The sequence below is a fragment of the Microplitis demolitor genome, chromosome 10 (assembly GCF_026212275.2).
Source record: "Microplitis demolitor isolate Queensland-Clemson2020A chromosome 10, iyMicDemo2.1a, whole genome shotgun sequence".
NCBI classification, from domain to species: domain Eukaryota; kingdom Metazoa; phylum Arthropoda; class Insecta; order Hymenoptera; family Braconidae; genus Microplitis; species Microplitis demolitor.
Genome location: NC_068554.1, coordinates 3,463,554 through 3,485,887, shown reverse-complemented (window position 1 = coordinate 3,485,887; position 22,334 = coordinate 3,463,554). Strand labels below are relative to the sequence as shown.

At 30.2% G+C, this 22,334-nt stretch overlaps 5 protein-coding genes across 7 annotated transcripts; 1 reads left to right on the top strand and 4 right to left on the bottom strand.

The window, feature by feature from the left end:
- Window positions 1-41: 41 nt before the first annotated feature.
- Window positions 42-1,278, bottom strand: LOC103569921 (homocysteine S-methyltransferase-like). The gene has a single exon (XM_008547473.3). The coding sequence runs from the start codon at window positions 1,129-1,131 to the stop codon at window positions 148-150; it is 984 nt and encodes a 327-aa protein (XP_008545695.1). The 5' UTR covers window positions 1,132-1,278; the 3' UTR covers window positions 42-147.
- On the bottom strand, window positions 1,277-3,421 carry LOC103569922 (homocysteine S-methyltransferase). Its single transcript, XM_008547474.3, has 2 exons — window positions 2,018-3,421; window positions 1,277-1,343 (listed from the first exon to the last, which is right to left on the bottom strand). The coding sequence occupies exon 1, from the start codon at window positions 3,026-3,028 to the stop codon at window positions 2,054-2,056; it is 975 nt and encodes a 324-aa protein (XP_008545696.1). The 5' UTR covers window positions 3,029-3,421; the 3' UTR covers window positions 1,277-1,343; window positions 2,018-2,053.
- Window positions 3,422-3,944: 523 nt separating this feature from the next.
- On the bottom strand, window positions 3,945-13,367 carry LOC103569923 (phosphatidylinositol 4-phosphate 3-kinase C2 domain-containing subunit beta). 2 transcript variants are annotated; one of them, XM_008547476.3, is made up of 11 exons: window positions 13,213-13,367; window positions 12,939-13,108; window positions 12,334-12,584; window positions 11,811-12,252; window positions 8,939-11,491; window positions 8,035-8,867; window positions 7,117-7,273; window positions 6,431-6,666; window positions 6,151-6,351; window positions 5,083-5,279; window positions 3,945-4,885 (listed from the first exon to the last, which is right to left on the bottom strand). In XM_008547476.3, exons 3-11 carry the CDS (start codon window positions 12,582-12,584, stop codon window positions 4,464-4,466), a joined length of 5,292 nt encoding a protein of 1,763 aa, XP_008545698.1. In that variant the 5' UTR covers window positions 12,939-13,108; window positions 13,213-13,367; the 3' UTR covers window positions 3,945-4,463. The 2 variants fall into 2 exon arrangements, with proteins under 2 accessions (XP_008545698.1, XP_053598159.1); XM_053742184.1 differs by having other exon boundaries at window positions 12,939-13,367.
- A 531-nt stretch (window positions 13,368-13,898) lies between these two features.
- Window positions 13,899-15,240, top strand: LOC103569924 (zinc finger matrin-type protein 2). Its single transcript, XM_008547477.3, has 5 exons — window positions 13,899-14,186; window positions 14,338-14,561; window positions 14,626-14,699; window positions 14,783-14,928; window positions 14,998-15,240. Exons 1-5 carry the CDS (start codon window positions 14,181-14,183, stop codon window positions 15,145-15,147), a joined length of 600 nt encoding a protein of 199 aa, XP_008545699.1. The 5' UTR covers window positions 13,899-14,180; the 3' UTR covers window positions 15,148-15,240.
- A 269-nt stretch (window positions 15,241-15,509) lies between these two features.
- On the bottom strand, window positions 15,510-18,608 carry LOC103569925 (uncharacterized). Of its 2 annotated transcripts, none has more exons than XM_008547478.2 (2): window positions 18,063-18,575; window positions 15,510-17,577 (listed from the first exon to the last, which is right to left on the bottom strand). In XM_008547478.2, the coding sequence occupies exons 1-2, from the start codon at window positions 18,422-18,424 to the stop codon at window positions 15,657-15,659; spliced, it is 2,283 nt and encodes a 760-aa protein (XP_008545700.1). In that variant the 5' UTR covers window positions 18,425-18,575; the 3' UTR covers window positions 15,510-15,656. The 2 variants fall into 2 exon arrangements, 1 of the variants encoding a protein (XP_008545700.1); XR_548949.2 differs by having other exon boundaries at window positions 17,492-17,577; window positions 18,520-18,608.
- Between the last annotated feature and the right edge of the window lie 3,726 nt (window positions 18,609-22,334).

The window sequence follows — 22,334 nt, the reverse complement described above, 5'->3', positions numbered from 1 at the left end:
GATGGAAAATTTATAACTTATGCAGTAAAAAATTACAATCATAATAAATTTTATATTCAGCGATAACAGAGGTTAAAGTTGTATTTTAATGGCCATAAACTTTTTTCAATAAACGATAAAGTAACTCTTGTAAAAAAGTTTATAAAACTAAACAGTTGTCTCTCTCTCCTGCGACTTCCATGAGTCAACTTCAGCGCGGATTTTCGCGATATCAACAGCAGTCATTCTGCAGCAGCCGCCGATGTACTGAACCCCCAATTCCAGCCACTCATGAGTATACTTCTTGACATCACAAGTTTTGCCATCTTCTTTTTTCCAGCCTTGACCAGGAACAAAAACTTCACCACTGTTAGGATAAGCAATTAAAGGCACTGATTTATTTCCTCCATTATTTTTATTTATCTTCGACAAATATGACGTGACATTATGAGGAGACAGACAATTTACACCAACAGCAACTAGCTGATCTTTGAGGGAATTATTGTAGCAACGCAATGCTATTTCTTGATAATCACTTCCATCAACAATCGTAGACCCGTCAGTCGAGCAGGAAAATGACAGCCAAGCTTTGGTATCAGGAAATTCTTTTAGTAATTCAACAAGAGCTTCAGCTTCTTCAGCACAAGGAATCGTCTCGATTGCCAGCAAGTCAACTCCAGCTTTTATCAGAGTCTCCATTTTAGGTCTGTGCCAATCTTTCAGAAATTCACGTGACACTCTTTTGCCATACGAACCAGTATATTCTGAAGCGTCATGAAGCACGGCTCCATAGGGTCCACAAGACCCAGCGATCATCGGGTTGACATTGACAGCATCTTCATTGTTTACTATTTCTTCTTTGTATATTTTTACAGCTTGCTTCGCCAGGTCGACGGCTTTCACAATAATATCAAGACTATCAGCTTCTGTTACCCCAAGGTATTTACAAAATCCATCAATTGATGCCTGGTAGGTATTGGTCTCTATAATGTCACTTCCTGCTCGCAGAAAATCCAGGTGCGCATTACGAACGGCATCGGGATTCGTCACCAGAAAACGTGCTGTCCACAGAGGATCTCCATCAGGACTTTTGTTCACGTGTTTTGATATTTGAGATGAAAAACTACCATCCAATACTGTGACTTTTGTCATTTTTTGAATTTTTCATTCAACTAATTATTTCAAATTATTGATAGTAATTTTTTAATTATTGTAGTTAATTGTTAGTTTGTAATTATTAGATGTTATGCAGTTGTACTAAAGCAAGTTAGACAATGGACGCAACTATATACGTATTATTTTATTTTACTATCATTAATAAAAAAAAAAAAATGAGAAACAAACTGCAGTTCCAACGCTACCTACTGGAAGATATTTTAAATTATTTAAATAAAATAAAATTTATAAATTAAAATAATTAATTTGTAAGTAAACAAATTTTAATTATTTTAATGATACTGAAATTTGCTGACGTATGATAATTTTTGAATTTTTTTAAAATGATAACTTATAAAAAAAAGTAAACATGCGCATGTGGAATTTATAATCCTGAAGTTAGCCGACGTCTAAATTTTTGAATTTTTTTAATAAAGATAAATTATAAAAAAAAAAATATTTTTAAAAATTGCGCCTGTAGTTTTTTTAGTTTTCTACATGCTCATTTTTTTTTTTAATTGATTTGTTTGAAAAAGATCCGAAAATTAATTGTCTGTTAACTTCAGGATCATAAAAATTTAAATGAGTGTGAATGTAGCAGACAAATTTAAAATTATTAATTAATAGATTAAATAATCAATGAAATTAAATTTTTAAAAAATACGCATTTAGAAAATTTAAAAATAAATAATATATACCGGCAATATTAGTTTGAATCCGGTTTGAAAAACTAGCCCTTAAATTTAAATTTTCTACATGCGCATGTCTAGTTTTCTTTTTTCAAATTTAATTGTCGATAAAAATAAAAAAATTGTTAATTGTCTGGCAACTTCATTATCATTTATTTTATTATTAGCAAATAAAAAATATTTAAAATAATTACTTAAGATTTTTAAATATTGAGTATTTTTTTTCACTGTCATTTAGAGCAACAAGACTGTGCCTTTTTTTTCTGCCATTTCTTAACTTGAATAATTATTTTTGAAATATCAAGAGCGTAAGTTCTACAGCAACCACCAACATATCTTACTCCAAGATCCAACCATTCATCAATAAAAGTTTCCAGCGGCGGCTCTGTTCCAATCTTTTTCCATCCATCAGACACAGTATAAATTTCCCCGCTATTGGGATAAACAACCAGTGGAATAAATTTATTATTATTTTGAATACCTTTTATTAACGGAGTGACAGCTGTAGGAGCAAGACAATTAATACCAACGGCAACTAATTGCTTGGAAAGAGAATTATTGTAACAAGAACTAGCGACACTGCGGAAATCACTACCGTCGACGATTGATTTTCCGTCTGTCTTACAGGAAAATGACAGCCATGCCTTCATATCAGGAAATTCTTTTACCAGTTCGACTAATGCTTCAGCTTCTATTCGACAGGGAATAGTCTCCAGTGCCAGTAAGTCAACACCCGAGTTAATAAGAGTTTGGATACGAGGACGGTGCCATTTTTTTAAAAATTCTTTTGATATATTTGAGGCATATTCACCCGTGTATTCAGATCCGTCATGAAGAGAAGCTCCGTAAGGTCCACAAGAGCCAGCAATCAATGGTTTTTTATTTGAAACTTCTTTGTCTTTTATTTCTTCCAAATAAACTTCCAGCGCTTGCTTCGCCAAATCAACAGCTTTGGTAATTAAATCAAAACTTTCGACTTTAGTCAGTCCAAGATGTTGAACAAATCCGTCAATTGAAGCTTGATAAGTATTGGTGATAATAACGTCAGCACCAGCGCGTAAAAAATCAAGATGAGTTTGAAAAACCGCGGTTGGATTTGTCGCGAGAAATCTTGCTGTCCAAAGTGGATGCCCGTCAACTTCCTCACCCACGTGAACAGAAAGTTGAGTAGAAAACCCACCGTCTAAAATAACTACTGATGACATTTTGTTGTAACTCCAATCACCTCGGGTGTCGGTGTTTCACTACAAATTAAATGATTACCCTGGTATTTTATTAACCAACTTGATGGCTGACCTTAAATAATAATAAATAAAATGACGTGATTCCAAAGTTCAAAATTTATACCACTAGGCTCACTTTACTGATGTTAATAAAAACTAAAGTTTATCAGAATATTTTTAATTTATAACAGAGCGCTTATCTGTACGAGACATTTTTTCATTATGCTGATAATATTTTTATTAAACAATAATATTTAATCGCAGGTTAAAACGTCAAAACAGTGATTAATTATTAAATTTATAATAATTTGTTATTACATTTGACCAGACTTTTTATTTAAATTGATAATGATAAGAAAATTTTTAATAAAACCAGATTTATTGTGTTATTATTTATATTTACGAATTTTTATCTCAGTCATTAATCTTTCAGTTTAAATTATTTGATAAACTTTCTTTTTTTTTTTTATTTTTTTTAATTTGTTTGTAAATATTGTAATTATAAATTTTTTAATTTATTTTTAATCTATAATTATAAAATGATAAGTTTTTTTTTAGCCCATCACGCAAAAAGTATTGAAAAAAAGCTTCTTTTTTTTAATAAGCTCTAACTTTTTCCAAAAATTGACTTATCAAGACGTTTTTTTTCTGAAAATTGTTTTCAAATGTAGTTTTCGAAAAAAAAGTCTCCAATTATTTTTTAAAAATTTTTCCATAAATATAAAGTACATATTTTGTATTACGATTGTATTAGCAATTTATTATATATTTATATGTATAATTTTTTTCGTACATTTTTGTAAAAGAAATTTTTAAAAATTATTATTTATAAAATACTAATAAAAATTTATCAATATTGTTTTTTTTAGTAAGTCAAATTTACATATTTAATAATTAGACGGACAAAAAAAATATTAAAATTGATTATATAATATGTACAATTAGTTATCAATAATAAAGTTGATATATATGTATAAAGATATCATTTAAATATAAATAATTTTATCACAAATTCATTCGACGAAGCCAATTCTATCGGAAATTTTTATAAATCTTTATCAATATGATTATTTATTATTCGCTTAGTGATTAGAAGTGCACGATATTTTATTAATTATTATTAATATTAATATTTAAATTAAGTTAAAAAAAAAAAACGTTAATGTAAAAATATATTAAATAGTATTTAAAGTGTAAAAAGAGTTTAGTTTAGGTCCTCCTTTGGTTCATAAATATATTCCCTGGCAATAGAATTATTTATCAAAAGTTGATATAAAACTCGTAATAAAAATTCTTAGAATCATTGATAAGAAATCACTGGACCAACCGTAATTTTTTAGTGAATCAATTTTGATAATTTTAAAATGTTGTGCGTCAAAAAAAAAAAAAAAAAAAAAAAAAAAAAATATTAAAATAACTATCGAATACTACCGAGAGGAAACCATTCAATAGTTTCATTATTTAAATCAAAATGACCAAGTGGTAAACGAATACCACCGAGAAATTCATTTTCTTGTAGAGTATCATGATTCCAAATAGTCGCTTCTAGTGTACGTTCTTTAATAACTTCTAGCGGCATTCTATATTCTAACATTTCCATAAATGATGGATGACAATTTTTTTTGACAACTTTTGTTTTACGTTTGGTGGCTTTTGTAGGGTCTGGTTTCAAATATACTTTTACATAAGTATTTGGCTCTTGGGCATTTGCAACCTTTGGCAAACCTCGAGCATGATGAATCATGACTGATAATGTACCACGGCTGTAATGCAATGATAATTTTATTTGTCCACATTGGATATTATCTCTGACTCTTTTTTCAGCCCACCAATTACCGACTGAAAAATAAAATAAAGTTCATAATTAATAGTGCATTGCGCAGAGTGGAATTAAACAAGATTTCAGATGAGGGTATTGACTCCGAGGATTGACATCACTCGGTCTGAAGTGTTTTTATCGAATTTTGATGCCTGGAGCCAGCCAAAACAGACTTATTTCTGACTGATAGCGCGGCAAAAAAATAATATATTTTTACCTTTTACTTTACGAAGATGAATATCAGCATTCTGTTGATCTCGTAATAATGGATGAAAAAATGTATAAACAAGGTCACTTTGTGATATTTCAGGTGCCATTTTAAATAGACTAAGTAAAAATTTCTCGATATCTGCTCGACGTTTGTCTGCCACTTGCTTTATGTTTGATCGGCCCACGCTCATACCACTCGGTAAGCTAAAAAAATAAATAATCAAAGCTTAAGTAAAACAAATATTTTTTTTTCTAATATTATGTCAGTGGATACTTAAACTATATGACATTAAAAGATTATTATTTTATGCATCAATAAAATAATATAGTTTAGATCTTTATGATTCCACGTGTGCTAAATTTTTTTTTATATAAAAATAATCTCAAAGAACGTTAAAGTGAATTAGATAGTGCGGTATAAACTGATAATTTACGATGAATCACCTATAATTAACGTATATTTGAGATAAGAATAGATAGACGGTAACTAGAACGTATCAAACTCAATAAAATTGCTCTGAGAAAATAATTAATCAGTTAAATATATTTACAAGTTAAAAATAAAAATAAAAATGGGGTTGAAGTGGTTCAGAGCAAGAATAAAAATGGATAAAAAAAATGTTAATGAAACGGAAAGTGTTGGATTCTATCGACAGTTTTCTCAGTTTGATTGTGAATCTGATAACAAACCGAGTCCATCAGAATCAATAAGTTTTAAAAAACAAAAAATAATTCCTGTCTCTCCTCCAGTTGTACCGAATTTATTGCCACCACAAAATCCCATGGCATCATTGACGAAAAATAGTGATGGTAAGAATATGCAAAATGGTACAGAGCAACAAGACAAAGACTTTGATGACTACAATAGAATCCATTATTTGCAAAATACAGCGGACGTAAATAATTCCCGAGAAACGGGAAATAAAATAAATAAATTAAAAAGTAAGAAGATAAAGGATCGAGCTCCGATACCACAAGCAGTATCAAGTGAAAATAAAAATGATGTAAAATTACAAGTTAAAGTTCAGAAAGATTATAAAGAAAGCGAAACTGAAATATAGAAGATATAATTTACCTGGCAACTTTGGCAAGAGGAAAGTGAATGCATAATTTTTGATAGAATTCGCAAAATTCTTTGTACGAGCGGAATAAATAAGTTGGATCTGGTTGACCCTTTCTTTGTATTCTTAAAATGTACATGTAATATTTTTCTGGATCGTAGCGTTTTTGGTAGCCATGAACTTGGACACTTGTTAGTTGTCCTTCTTGCTGCATCCTGTGGAAAAAATAAAAATATAATAAATTTAGTGATAGTGATAGTGATAAAAAAATATTAATTTTTTATGATGACTTACGTGTAGGTACGGGGAATAAATGATAAAAGTTCACCGTCGTTGTGATCACCAGTGAACCTCAATTGCGCCAAATTGTGGAGGAAAAAATTAAATTGAGTGAACCAATTTTTCAGAGAGCTTTCAATCATTCGTGCGAACGTTGCAGCAGCCTCAGGATTTGTTTGTCCTGGTAGAAGAGCTTTTTGTACATAACTCACAGCATCCATTGTAACTCCAGGAATACCAGAGGACGTCATCTGTGGATTAGTGTATTCATTCATTTTAAATTTATTTAACGTCTCTTTTATCTCAATATCACTTAATTTTCGGTCAATTATTTTTTTATTTCGCGATATCTCTTGTAATTTTTCTTGTAATAAATTTTCCATTTTTAAAAATTTAAAAATTTTTATACTATTATTTAAAAAGTTGTTTTGGTTACAACTGAACAACTGGCGTAATAATAACTGAGATATTATGGTCGAGTTCCGGACGAGAGACTAATTAACATAATATACTAAAGTTACTGACGCGATAATAAAACACCTTCTGATAACAAAACAGGATGAGCTCTTCCGTTCTGGTGTTTTTATATGTTTTCATAGTACTTTAGTAGTTAATAAATACTCAACTAACACAAAGTTATCAATAATATTTTTTAAAAGCCAATTACTTATTAAATAAAATAATATAAGTTAATTATTTACCAAACCAAATAAATGAAGAATAAGATTCCCATGTTTCCGTACAATATTGAAAGCTTGACAGCACAAATCGACGAAGTTATGAAATTTCGCCGACGGTTTATCGCCTCCGTTGATCACGTACGCCATATCTGAAGTCAATACGAATGGAGTTCGATCCCTATAAAATAAAAATAAACAAGAAATCATTTTTTTTTCTTTTTTTAATTCAAATTCCCAAGTAGCACAGAGACAACTTTAAGATGTCAAAAGACAAGACAAATTTTATTTTTAACTTAGGAGATAGAAAATTTCTATTTTTTTTCCCGCCTTAAAAAAGTCATGCAATTGACGTCGTCCAGATGACACTTGATATTTATTTACAATTAAATTTTTGCCGCCATTTGTGTCAAGACTTTTGATCAGATTTTTTTTATCACAAATTTCTCGTTATTTTGTCAACATTTTTGTGTCTTATTGATAATTATAGATCCCAAGTAGCACAGGGCTTTGTGACATCTATTAGACAGGAGTTTTGAAGCTATTTTTTGATCTATTAAGCATCAAAATGTTGACAAATCAATTAGAAATTTATGTCAGCGATAAAATATCTGCTTAAAAGACTTATTTGTAATTTCCTTTTTGTCATCATTTGTGCCAAGTACTTTTTCGGTGAAAAATTTCTAATCACTTTAGTTTCTGTGTTACTTAGGATGTCGCAAAACCAGGGCATGTCCAGAAATTAACTCTGGAAGAGCAAGATACAACTTCTACGTCCACGAATATTATCTGGGTGACCTAGAGGAATAATTTGACCACTATAATGCGTTCATTAACTGCGAAAGCAAACCAGCAGTACCAGATATTCTTTCGTTCCTCTAGTTTTAAGTTTTTCTGAACATACCCCGGTGCGTAATTTGGTTTAAAAAATAAAAAAATTACCTTTTAAAATTACCAAACATCTGAGCGTCGCCTAAAAACTTTCCAAAGTCAATATGAAACAAGTGGCCAGATGTTTTAAGCATAATGTTATCATTGTGACGATCGCAAATTCCTAGAATGTAAGTAGCAACACTATAACCCGCACATGAAGCTGTAAAATTTTCAACAGCTCTCTCGTACTCTAATTCAGACGGATTATGTTTTGCGAGCCATTCAGCAATAGGTCTGTCTTTAAATGAACCCGTGAGACCAAATTCAACTTGAATTTTTCTCAGTGTTTCGGCATTCGTTACCATTTCAATCATACCGCGTTTATTACCAGTTGGCACGCAAGCAAAGGTGACCATTTTTAAATCCAAACCTTCTTTGAGCCATAATTTATCCATTATTCTTACCATCTGGAGAGTAAGCATATCTTGTTGCAAGTCATCTCCGACTTTAAAAATAGCCGGACTAATGACGTTGTCACAACTGATGAAACTTATTTTTAACGGTAATGTAAACGATGGAAAATATGAACAAGTTTGAATATTTATACCAAAGACTTGTCTACTTGGCGACAATGGTAAGCAAGTGCCCTCATCTTCAGCTAACTGACAATGAATATTTTGCAACCCCAATTTTAATGCTTCCATTCGCAATGACTCTTTAGTTGTCTTGATATTCTCAGCGATTTCATTTAAATTTTTAACTAATAATTGTTGAGTTAGAAAACTATTTCTCAAAGCTTCCCCGATTACTGCCAGCAGTGCGCGAAGCATCAATTGTAGTCTTCTTTGGTACCGAGTAAAACTAATACATTTATCATCTTCTTGCGATGTCTCACCAGAGTTCTGTCAAAAATAAATTTATTAATTTTATAAAAACAAAAAAGATAATTATTAATAAAATATTCCACTGGTACCTGAGGACTTTGTCCTGGAAGTGACTGAGTCAAAAGCCAGTAAATATGATGGGCGACACGTGGTGACAATAAGGCTCGTTCTAGTAAAAATCTAGCAAGAGGAGATGCCTCGTATGTTTCATGTTTTAATGCTTGAAGTAATTGAGGAAGATAATCAACAAGTTCGTCATTACTGAGCTCGCGAATCCAACCGACTGCCATTTCTCGTACTTTGATATCTGGAAAGCAAGGCAGAAGTAACTGGAGAGCTTGAACAGGCGGCAGTGGGCTCCAAACTCTGAGTGAAGCATGAAGATCTGGAAGACATGCCCAGTCCCAGCTATGAGCAGCCAGCAAAACTTTCGGCAATGCTTCGGGTATATCATGCAAATAGTGACGTTTTTCCCATAGAATTTCTCGTTCATCGACTGGCGGTCGAGAAAAAGTGTCTTGCTGACAAATATCCAGCAGCAACTCTTTAGTATTTTGATCCAGTAAATTAATGTCCAGTGATTCAACATCATGATCACGTAATTCGGTAGGAAATAATACTCGTCCTCCGTAATCAGGAAGTTCTAATCCAATAATAGGATTAGTTTCACCGTAAGGATGAATACCAGGTGCTGGTGCAGGACCAAGTCGTTTGTCAGCAGCAGCTGGCCACAGTGACAAGAAAAAATTACCCTGACTCATAACTCCATCGTAGTCAAAAAACTGTATCGCGCCCCATCCTAACTCTTCTTTTTGCATCGATCCTTCAGTCGACGAATTAGCTTCGTGCTCAGTTGGCTGTAAAGTGCGACCGTAAATAACCAGTACTAGTCTCGCTTCACGAGGTACTTGACAAACGCTGATACCACGGAATTCTAACCAGGTATTGAAGAGTATTCTTGAGTAAAAATTAACATTAAGAGTCATAGGCTCAGAGAGCACGGGATTACCAACAGGTCGAGTTCCATGGAATATTTGAGCAGCTACAATATAATCGTCGTGTTTCCAAGAGTTTGGTAGTCGATGCAAAGATCCAACGCGCACTAGCACAGTGTCCAGTACTTCCGATGATACCAAAGTGCTGGTCAGATACTCGCCACGTAATTTCAATTGAAAGTCAACACGGAATGCATGACAGTACGTCTCAACGAGGTCTTGAATAGCGTCGCGTATTTTGTGACAATGAGAACCCAGAACTTCGGGAAACTTTGTCCTGAGTGTTACGACCGAGTAATCGCCGTCTTCGTGAAGAATTTCAGGTTTCTTGCATTCAATGTTGGTCGTATGCATTTGGGGTAAAAATTGACAGCATGCGTTGACGAAATTATCAACAGCTTCCGTTATTTCATAGGTCTCGATGTTACCCATCAGCGCACACACAGCTTTGACAGCCTGTACAACACCTCTGGGCTGCAATTGCGGTAAAAGACTAGAGCTGTGATTAGGTGACGCAAGTTGAATTGCCGCTGTTTCTACACGTTCCATTTCTTTTTCAACAGTCTCCAATAAAATAATTAAAGTGTCATAAGAAATAGGCTCCAAAGGCTCATTGGGAAGAATATCTTCAAGTTTTAAATCTTGATCTCTATTGTCATCTTGTAGTGATCGTGCTATTGATCTTTTTATCTGCGCCCGTGTTATAATTGCCAATTCAATGTCCTTTTCAAGTTTAATACACTGATGAATGTATTCATACTGCGCTAATGTCGTGTTGGGAGCTAAATATTCAGCTAGACCCCACACTCTCAGACAATATTTTTCAACACTAACGATATTATTATCTTCTAATGAACAAGCGACATTAAGAATAACGTGTTCGACGCTACAACTAACGTTGCAAGTAAAAGTTATGGACGGTACTGAATCAACTGAATTGTCTGACAATTGCGGATGGACGACTAACTTTATACTGGTTCCGTCTGGATAAAGATTCTCCATCATAGGACTGATGACATGACCAATATTTGTACCCGGATCGTTAAAAGGAAATTCACTCCTCACGGCTTTAATCATACGATGAAATGCTTTCAGATCACAATCCTGTAACGAACCGCGCGCTTTTACAACTGATATATTTTCATACAAACGAGTCTGACGTTTTCGTCGTCGGTCTAGTGAAGTCCGTCGTTTTTCTATCGTATTCCAGGCAGATGAATTTCTTGGAGGCAGTGGGGGTGCCGCTGGTGACACAGTTGGTGACATTGCCGTTTTTTCTACCGCAGCATAAACCGGATCGGAATTAACACTTTCATTTGTGCTGTACATGTAGTCAAAGGGATCGAACGGGTCGTAAAGAGATCCATCAACTTTACTGACGGATTCATCTTTTGATGGTTTTAGTTCTTTGTTGGGTTCTTCAGTCTTTATAAGTAGAGGATCAAATGCTTCAAGTACACTCACTCGTACATTTGTCTTGTCTTCTATACTCTCGAATACGCTCAGATCTATCAAATTATTATTTGGTTTTTTTTCAATTACTTTTAATACTTTTAGCTGTCCGTCATCTATTGGGAATATTGGTTTTGTTGACGCGCACGCTGGACCACCTACTGGTGGGCGATAATTCATAGGCAATGGTGGGATCTATAAAAAAAAAATAGATATTAAAAAATATTTTAAATAAATACAATGACTTTTGAAAATTTTAAACTAGATGTGGGTGTGTTTTATAAAACTAAACCTAAATAATTATATTCTACGATGAGAATCAGTGATAAGTGAGTGTAAAAAGATAAAAATAAATTGGAGGCTCGTGAGTGATAATTAAAAGCTTTAGATCAGAGATACCTGAGCGAAGAAATAATTTTTAAAATTAAAAAAATTCCAAGCCAGCTGGAATATAATATTAGTATAATAAAATAATAATAATTAGTAATCATAAATAGTATAAACATAAATTTACCTGAGGTATACCATCACCGACACTCTCTGTCTGAGTTATAACTGGACTTATTCCCGGAGTACCAGGCGTGCAAGGCGCCGTAGAAGCCCGGGGTCCTGGGGAAGGTGAGTGATAACGAAAGTCATGAGTTTGATATGCTGCTGCAGAACTGTTGCTCCTCGACACTCTTGTCGTTCTTTTAAGAAGCGAAGGATGAGTATCCCACTTGGGTTCAATTGACGGCTGCGATACTGACGGGACAGTCGATGTCCCACTACAATATTCGTCTAAACTAGACTCTGATTTAACGGGACTGGTAAAATTAATAAGGTCAGTTGTATTGGATGATGTCGGGCCAACTGTTGTCGTTGAATTGCGACGACAGGGTACTGGTGGCGGTGCTATTATCGGAGAATTTTTTGATTGCGTTCCACCCGGCCTTGGTCGACTTCTTAATTGTAATCTATTGATTTAAATTATTATCATTTATCAATTATCATATCTAATATATCTATAATATATTTAAAATAATAATAATATTTACTTATCCGATGAACCTGAGCTGTCTACTTCAGAAATATTATTACCGCTATTCGTAAAACTACATTGTTGCGTAGTAAATTTATTTTGTAAAAAATTATTAGAGCATTCTAACTGTCTTTGCATTTTAAATTTCTCCAGAGCCAAACTCTCCAAACTGAGAGCTTGTGCTCTTTCCAAGTCTTCCTGAAATTGCTTATCATAATCAATCGCATTCCCCCGTTGGACACTGTCGTTCTTAGCGTGGTTTGACATCTATATAAAAACAATAATAACAATAATAAATATCTTATAAAAAATATCAACCACTCAAGAAAAAAAGTTTTAAAAATTTAAACCAGATAACAATGCACTTGTAGATACTTTTCATTGTTACAAACTATTTAGTAGAGTAAACTGAACGATGACGCCACGAATACAATTTTAAATTTTTATTAAGCACATTATTATTATCCATTTAAATAGATTAAGTATTTAAAGATCTTAAGTAATATATTTAAGTTACAAACTTATTTAAATGTTAATGGAGTAAACACACGACTGCCCATTTTTGGAGCAACGATTTTTTTTTTTTAAATTATTTATTAGTATAAATTAAAAATCACTCACCCTGGCATTATTGCTACCGTATTAATTCAGTGTTGACTAACATTGCATTATATTATAATATGGACATAAAATTAATGGATCAACTCCGTTATTTCCGAGGCTTCTGAACTAGCGACCGTGTCATCACGGTGACATCCTCAATGGATATGCGTTTTATATGTGTACTGAAACTTTGGAGTTAAAAAATTAAAATACATGTGAACATATATATAAATATAAATGTATTGAACACATGTAAGTATGGAATATTCTACTGAGAGTATTATAAACTAACCAATTTAATTTAAAACAGCCTGAAGTTGTCTGCAAATACTTGTGCTCTAGATGGCAGCAGTTTCTTCTTGAACTACATGTGTACCAACACATGATCCGAAGTCAGCAAACAATCGACAACTTTTCCAACAAATCAATTACAAAACAATTAAAAAGAAAAATATGCATCTGTAGAAAATTTTAAAAAATACAGGCGCAATTTTTTCAAATATTTTTTTTTTTTAATTTATCGTTTAAAAAAATTAAAAAATTAACGTGAGTCCAGCAGCATCAGACGAATTTAAAATTTTTTTAACAAAGTAAATAATTTAAAAAATACACTTTTCAAAATTTTTCGAATACGCGGTTTTTTTTAATTTTATTTTATTAATTATTTACTTTATTTATTAATAATTTTAAATTTGTCTGATGTTAAGCGCTCAGCTTCCATTTATGGAGACTGACCATAGGAGAGTATTTACATATATGTTGGACTACTTTTTTTTTATCGATCATTCATTATTATCAATATAAATATAATATAATATATAAATATTAATTTTAATTATTTATGTAAATTAATTTTCTAAGTTTCAAATTTGAAAAAAAAAAAAAAAAAAAAAAAAAAACAAAAAAAAAATGATATTTTAAATATTCGCGCTCGTTCGAGTATCGATACTTCATAAATTGTAAATATGTCACATTAATATTCTATTTACATATGTGTGGTATAAAATTGTTTTGTTGTTTTGCGTTGACTATTAGAAATTTTAAAAATAAAATCGGAGTTTAAATTAAATTTCGATCGGACAAAATAAATTTATTTTAAAAAAAAAATATCACTAATTATACTTGAAAAATAAAAAAAAAATAGATATCTGACATCTGATAAAATAATTTGCTTACTTGTCAAATTACTTATATATTTTATTGTGACAATAAATTATTATTAAAATTGACATTCAATAAAGCATTGAAAGAAACAACAAAATGACGGTAATTAAATTTTTTATTTGTTGTAACATACTTATTTTTCAGGTTATCTTCAAAACTTTTGTTGTCAAGAATTTAAAATTTTTGAAAACAAAAAATCGATTATTTATTTAAAGTATTTGAATGAATTAAAAATTAATTTTTTTTTAAATAGCAAAGACCAGACGATCATCGGAGAAAATGGAATCGGGAGGAGTACGAGAGGATGGCTCTCCAACGTCTACAAGAGGAGATTGCCGAAGAAGAACTGGGTATTCCTAAACAACCAGCTGTAAAACGAGAATTACTTAAGCAGAGAGATTATAAAGTTGATTTGGAATCTAAGCTTGGCAAAAGTGTTGTCATTAATAAAAATACACCTTCGTCTCAAACTGGCGGGTAAGTATTTAATTTTAAATTTGAAAAATTAAATATTCAAATTTTATTTGTAAATTAATTACAGATATTACTGTAATGTCTGCGATTGTGTCGTCAAAGATTCCATTAATTTCTTGGATCATATTAATGGAACCAAACGTAAGTTCTTTTATGTCAATTACTCTATTAATATTAATTATATACTTATTAATTAATGTATTTAAATTTTAATTTTGAAATAGATCAAAGAAATTTGGGAATGTCTATGAAAGTCGAAAGATCGACATTGGAACAAGTGAAGGCACGTTTTAATGTAAATAAAAAGAAATTGGAAGAAAAGAAGAAAGATTATGATCTTGAGCAACGAGTTAAAGAATTAAAAGAAGAGGTATTAATTATTGTATGAATCAATTACTTGTAAATTTATTTATTGTAATTATTTATTGAATATTTTCAGGAAGAAAAAATAAAAGAGTACAGAAAAGAAAAAAGAAAAGACAAAAAACGTAAGATAGAAGAAGCTAATGAAGAAGAAACTGGTAGTGGTGGTGATGAAATGGCAGCAATTATGGGATTCTCAGGATTTGGATCAAAGAAAAAAAAATAATTTATTAGTTTAATTATAATGTTTTAAATATTATGACAAATTTATTATTCTATTAATAATGTTTTACATTTTTTTAAACGTCAATATCACAAAATTTATTGTGGGTTTAATGTAACGCACTTAAAATTTACTCTTATTGACTATTAATTTAAATAATTATGTAGGATTTATTTTGAAATGAAAATTATACAAAAAAAAAAAAAAAATGATTTACTAAACTCCAAGTCTACTACCAAGTATCGGATTTGTTTTATAAAAAAAAGTATTTGATATTTTTAAAAATATTTTAAAGTAAATAAATAAAGACCATTCTAAATGCATAACAAACATCAATTACTATTTTTTTATCGTAAATCAAAGCAATTTTTTGTCTTGCTTTTCAAAAGTTAAAATTAAGATAAATACCGACTGCGTATTATTTATACGCATAAGCAAGTTCATAAATAAAAACAACAATATAGAAATTTTAAACTCAAAAAATAAAATAATAAAAAAAAAAATAAATTATTTTAATCGTTATCGTAATAAAGATAATCAATAATATGGATGACGTTCTGTTTGATCTCTTCGATCGATATCCTATTCATTTCTTCACAGATGTCAGTACTTGGAGGAACTGATCGATTGTAGGGAACTTTTTTCCAGCCTTCGTTGAATTCATCACATAAATCAGATAACGTAAATTGATTTGAAGAATCAGCTGGATATTCACTGAATTCATTTTCACTAAACTCATTCTCATTGAAATTGTTTCTCATAAATGAATCTTGCAGTAGTTGTGACGGTATTGAATTAATATCTTGGATCGGAAGCGAAGGTGGTGTGAAGATATTATCCATGTTTTTTAAACTTCCACTCAAGTCCAACGGTAATTGTCTTTCATTGTCACTGCTAACGTCATCAGATCTAATAGAAAAAATTCGAGAGTCAAAAGGAAATAATGAATTTAAAGAACTAGAAGACACAAATTGAGTGGCATCATCTTTAGCGTAGTCGTGATCAAGACTTGCGGATAATTTTATTGACAAAGTATCTTGAGTAAGAGGACTCACAATATTATTATTTAAATTCGTTCTCAAAAAATCTTGAGTATTTTTACGAATGGGTGAGATTGTTATCAAATCAGAGTCATCTTCGAGACTGAGTTTTTCAAATGACTTGTGAGTTGAGTCTAATTTTTCAAGGGACAGAGACTCGCGCAAACGTTGGCCAGCTGGCCAATGATATTCTGACGAGTTGAGTGATTCCGTTAATGAAGAAGACTCTAAATCAACTGTCAATATTTCTTCATTTCTGTCATTCTTCTTAGCTTTCAAATTTTCATCTGCTTGTGACAAGGGAGCGTCATCCAAATCACATTTATCTGCATCTCTATCCCATATATAAACCAAAGGATTATGTTTTATTCTCTGCATCAAATCTTTTGTCAATGGCGAAGGTGAACAATCCGGTTTCATTAAACTTTTATCAGACTCAATATCTGATTCGACCATTACTTCATCTGCAGCTTGAGTAACAAATTTTAGTAATCTTCTGTCTTCTCGTTTTGTCGGTTCTAATTTAAATTTCTTAGTCGGTGTTTGTGGGTCATTGCAATCATAGCAAGTCCTCAATGGAACGTGGATAGAACCGTGAATTCTTTTCTTTCTCGGTGTATCTGGACAATCATTTTCTTTCTGATTTGAATGATATGGGTTTTGTAATTTTAAATTATCATCGACACTCTTCAGTTGCTGAAACATTTTGTTGTCAATTTTCAAATTTTTTTTACCATGAGAATTAGACTCGACATAATTTTTATCTGCTTGTGACAAAGGAACGTCATCCAAATCACATTTATCTGCATCTCTGTCCCATATATAAACCAAAGGATTATTTTTGATTCTCTGCATCAAATCTTTGGTTAATGGCGAGGGTGAACAATCCGGTTTCATTAAACTTTTATCAGACTCAGTATCTGATTCGACCATTACTTTATCTGCAGCTTGTGTAACAAATTTTAGTAATCTTCTGTCTTCTCGTTTTGTCGGTTCTAATTTCAATTTCTTAGTCGGTGTTTGCGGGTCATCGCAATCATAGCAAGTCTTCAATGAAACGTGGATAGAACCGTGAATTCTTTTCTTCCTCGGTGTATTTGGACAATCATTTTCTTTCTCATTTGAATGATATGGATTTCGTAATTTGAAATTATCATCAACACTCTTCAGTTGTTGAAACATTTTGTTTTCAGTTTTCAAATCTTTTATAACATGTGAGTTTGACTCGAGATAATTTTCTATAGTTGATACTTGATTGTGAGAGACATCAAGTTTTTTAACAGAAGGTAAAATTTTATGAGAAACTTTAAATGCCGCTGGAACTCTTGATTTTTTTACTTGAGTTCTTAATAATTCCTTGGCAAGTGCACCTGTGACTTTCTTGTCGCCTGTCCTATTACATAAAAATAAAAATAAAAATAAATTTAATTACTCTCAGTATATCAATCTACTGTCCCTACTGTCAACTTTATATTCTACTAAATAACAAGACAGGAAATCAGTGACAAGGGATAAAATACCCGAGTTCCCGCCCTTTACTTACTTGTAGCTTCCTTATATATTTTGCGTAAAAATATTTTTGAAATTTATCGTACAGCTAAAAAAGGAAAATGAGAAGACGAGACAGAATTTTTAACAGTTTTTGCATCACATAAATGTATAAAACATAATTTATATGAAGGCTAGATTTTACGGGGTTTGGACACAATAATTTATCCCAATTGATATAGAATATATGATTGACAAATATAATAAATATGTAATACTGACATCAGAAAAATTTTTAAAAATAAACAGAATTTTTTGAATTTTTCATTTGCAATTTTCAATCTGTGCTACTTTCCGTATCAAAATAGAAAATATAATATATTTAAATACCTAACAATATTTCCCATAAAACATGGGATTCCAAATTTAACAAGAGCTTTTCCTTTGAGCTGTTTTTTTGTCAAAAACGGGTATCTCACTTTCAGCAGCGCAATTTCCCTTTGTATGATATTGTGCCAATTATCACCAGTTGGAACTCGAACAATAGCTTTATTAATCCACTTGTCAACAAGATTGAAACACTTATTTTTACACTTAACATTATTTTCAAATTTAAATTTTGATTTTATCTCATCAACTTCATTATTATTAATAACATTGATATCATTATTATTGTCATTAGAACAGCATGCATCGTGCTCAACTTTAACAGCCATCATTTTGTTATCACAATTTAAATAATCACCATTCATTATTTATTAATATTAGTTTATTAATTATAATAAATCATGCAGATTAATATTGTTACAAATAATCCAACGATTGTCTCTAAAAATCTTTTACTTACGTCGTAGATTAATTTTATAGTTCACTAGTCCTTTGTCTTGTAACAAAATACGCATTGACGAAAAAACAGTTGAGTGTTTTGAATTCTCGTGGCCATCTTACGGTTAGCGGGAAAAATATTTTTAAATATTACAATAAAAAAATAGCATGAGTGTGAATATAGCAGATGTGAGACAAATTTTAAATTACAAGTAAACGAAGAAAACAATAAAAAATATGAAAATTAAAAAAATCCACCGATTTTCAAATTTTATAAATGTGCATTTTTGAATTTTATTCTATTTACATTTAATTCACTCATTTTTAAATTTTTTAAATTTTAAATTGTCAACTATCTTCACACATAAATTAGATCACGTTTAATAATTTTTAAATTTTTGAAAAAGGATGAATTATTAAAAAAAAAAAAAATATTTTAAAAAATTACACTTGTAGTTTTTTTAATTTTCAACATGTGCATATATTTAGTTTCTTCGTTTTTAAATTGAATTGTTGGTAAAAATAAAAAAACTCTAAACTGTCGGCTAACTTCAGGATCATATAAAAAAACTAAACTGCAATAAACTAAAATAAGAAAATGTAATAAATTTGAAAAAAGTACAGTAAATTATTTAGATAAAAGTAAAACATAAAGATTTTTAATTGTCATTTTTGAAATAAAATATTTAAACTTTCAAATAAATAAATTTATAATTCTAAGAACTTATTTACTTGTATTTGTAATAAAAGATCCTTAGATAGATAAATCTAAGCCAGTTAGCGTGACTATCTTACACAAAGATCATGTAATGAGTGTAAAGTTATAAGGAATCAAGAGTTCTGAAGAAGATATTAAATGATTATAAATCCGTGAAATTTTATTTTATTTATTTCTTCATTCTATTTATCGTTCCATCTGCTTTCTGCGAATAAAAGGGTAAAATAAATTTAAAGATGATTCTAAAAGTTTATTTAAATAAATTTATCTACCCTGTGGTATTTTATATAGAGGTAAAAAATTTAAAGAGGATGTAGAACCCCCAGTCAAGATCATTATATAGATCCCCACCTTTCATACTTTTTCCCTTCTAAGTTTGAGAAAAGAAGCTGGTAGTTGGAGATCCAGGAGTTATTTCATTACTCCCAGATCTGCGTGTCGACACGTTAGTTCTAAATCCTAAATTTTTTTAAATTTTTTATTATTTATTTAAATTATCTATGAATTTTTTAAATTATTTAAATCAAAGCCGACTTAAATTATTTTATCACAGATATTTATTGATTTGTTATCAAAGTATAAACAAAGTGAAAGTGATTGTACGAAAGTAATTTGATGAACGTTTTAAATTTCAAAAAATTGTAATTTTAGTAAAGATGATTAGTTATCAATAAAGTTTATAAATTAAATAATTATCATAAATTAAAATGAATTTTAAAATTTAAATATTATTATAATGTGAGTGTCATATCTCAATTAGTGTGTCGGTGATTCAAAAAGAGTGTCGAGTGGTAAAAAATAAAGCTATTGAAAATCATGACTTGGATTTTGATAGAAAGAGACTTGAGTAAAAAATTAATCTGTAGCTTGGTATATTTTTTTTTAGTTAAAGCTGTTATTAAAATAATAAGGATAAAAAATATTGTTAAAATAAATAAAATAAAAAGAACACGAGAGATGAGACACGTGCGAGGTATTAAAAAGAGCCAGTGAACGGGAAGCAGGTTGACATACCAGTTTCCATTTTTTATTACACCCTTTAAACATACTTCAGTGAATAAGTTTTTTTAAAAAAAAATTTAAGAATGCCGCGGACTTCAAGATCTCTCCAGCCAATCGAGGAGTCCAACTCGGCAAAGTCGAGTGAGTTTAAAAAATTTTACTACTCTCTTAGATAATTAACATTAATACCCATTTAATCATTTCTTCACATTCTTTCACTTCCTAAAAAAAATAAAAAAAAAAAAACAATTAATCAAAAAATTAAAAATTTTGATGTTTAATGTAAAATTTTACTTTTTTTTATATATGCAATCTATTATCTCATTACAAAATTAAATACTAATTACCTCCGGGTTTTGATATCTTGCACTAATTATTATCTTAGTATACATATTATTTACTGTTTACTTTCTCTTTTTGTTTTCACGGAAGTTTATTGTTTTTATTTATCACTATCTTATTTTAAATTATTATTACTATTATTTATAAATACTTTAACTCTCTTCTATCATGTGAACTCGTGCGAATCTTATCGATTCCTCAATCATTTTAAATAAAAGACAATAAAAAACAATTGCCCTATAAACTAAATAATTTTTCTTAATACTTTCAACATCTTTGATTTTTATTATCAACAAAAAAAAATAATAATAATAATAATAATAATAAATATAATTTGTTTGAAAGTAAAATATGAAATTCATTTATTTACAATAATGGAAACTATTGAAGAAAGTTATAAAAATTTACATATAAATAAAAATAATGAATCTTAAGTAATTAATAGAAACTGAGGGCCAACAATTTCCGTATTTAAACCTAAGAGTTTATTTTACCGTTAATCCATCAAAGTCGACATTGAAACTTACATAAAGATAAGAAAAATATTACCATCTTTTATATTTTTATTTCTACTTATTTACTATGCAAATTAAATTAGAAATTTCACCACCGATCGGTTACTGATTCTTTGTCATACGCACACACGTATCAAAGTCTGAATAAATAAAATAATGGACGTAATGATTGGTCCAACTGGCCAGTGAAAACGATGCCATGTTCCGTTAATACACAAGACTTTCTCAATAGTCTAAGATTATTGCGAATCATCTTCATAGACACGAGAATATTCCAGCAATAACGTTTATTTAAACACGTGCGAACTGCACTCGAATATAATTGCACGATCTCGATCTATAATTACTTTTTAATCCATCAAATTCTCCGGTAACTTGATGACATTTGAATAATTTATAATTAATTTGTAATTTCTAGTTCGCTGTAAAAATTAATTCAAATTATTTTTCATCATAAAATCTTTCGAGGCGTGTCTATAATAATTTAAATGCTGTGTTTCCATTTCAGAATATTAATTCATTGTAATATATATAATTTACTAGCCTACTTTGCAAAACTTATTAATTCTAAATCAATAATTTACTTTTTTTACTTTCAATTAAAATTCATTTTAATGATTCTTCTCATATCTTACCATCAAACTGTAATTTAGTATGCAAAAAAATTTATTTATCGCAGGAAATCTCAATATTTTTTTTTGTTACAACATATAACTTTTCATTGCATCGCAAATTTCAAAATTATAAAATGAATCCAGCGTTAATCATAATCTTCTTCTTTTTCTATTAATTATATATTTCACACTACTTGTATATATGTGCAGTAAATTAATATAACGACCGGTTATATTTGATTTCCAATCGACTTTCTTGTAAATTAGTCAAGTCGCATATCGCACTCTGACAGACTCTGCTTCTTCTGCAATTTGTAAAAATTATTTTCATTAATTTCTGCCTGCTGTTGATATAAAAATTTTATAATTATTAATTACGCTTGAAATTTTTATAAAAATAATAATAATTACATATAAAGTGCATATCATGATAGATAAATATGTATATATATAAATATGGTGTCCATCGATATCAGATAATTATTACTGAGAGCTCATCGCAGTCATCAACTCATCATCACTAATAGCATAATATAAATATCATTATTTGTGATTATTACTTGTAAAGATAAACATGTAAAGGTAAATTATACCCCAGCTTGAGTGATCATGAGAACTTTCAGGTCCTCTCGCAATCCAGCTGTTG

Excerpts from the sequence above, each read along its gene's own strand:
- LOC103569925 (XM_008547478.2), bottom strand. The coding sequence starts at position 18,424 with ATGAATGGTGATTATTTAAATTGTGATAACAAAATGATGGCTGTTAAA. Across the intron at positions 17,578-18,062 it reads TTTATGGGAAATATTGTTAG|GACAGGCGACAAGAAAGTCA; the intron begins GTATTTAAATAT and ends TTTATGTAATAG.
- LOC103569924 (XM_008547477.3), top strand. Across the intron at positions 14,562-14,625 it reads CCTTCGTCTCAAACTGGCGG|ATATTACTGTAATGTCTGCG; the intron begins GTAAGTATTTAA and ends AATTAATTACAG. Across the intron at positions 14,700-14,782 it reads TCATATTAATGGAACCAAAC|ATCAAAGAAATTTGGGAATG; the intron begins GTAAGTTCTTTT and ends ATTTTGAAATAG.
- LOC103569923 (XM_053742184.1), bottom strand. The coding sequence starts at position 12,584 with ATGTCAAACCACGCTAAGAACGACAGTGTCCAACGGGGGAATGCGATT. Across the intron at positions 7,274-8,034 it reads ATGTTTGGTAATTTTAAAAG|GGATCGAACTCCATTCGTAT; the intron begins GTAATTTTTTTA and ends TTTATTTTATAG. Across the intron at positions 5,280-6,150 it reads CCTCTTGCCAAAGTTGCCAG|CTTACCGAGTGGTATGAGCG; the intron begins GTAAATTATATC and ends TTATTTTTTTAG.
- LOC103569922 (XM_008547474.3), bottom strand. The coding sequence starts at position 3,028 with ATGTCATCAGTAGTTATTTTAGACGGTGGGTTTTCTACTCAACTTTCT.
- LOC103569921 (XM_008547473.3), bottom strand. The coding sequence starts at position 1,131 with ATGACAAAAGTCACAGTATTGGATGGTAGTTTTTCATCTCAAATATCA.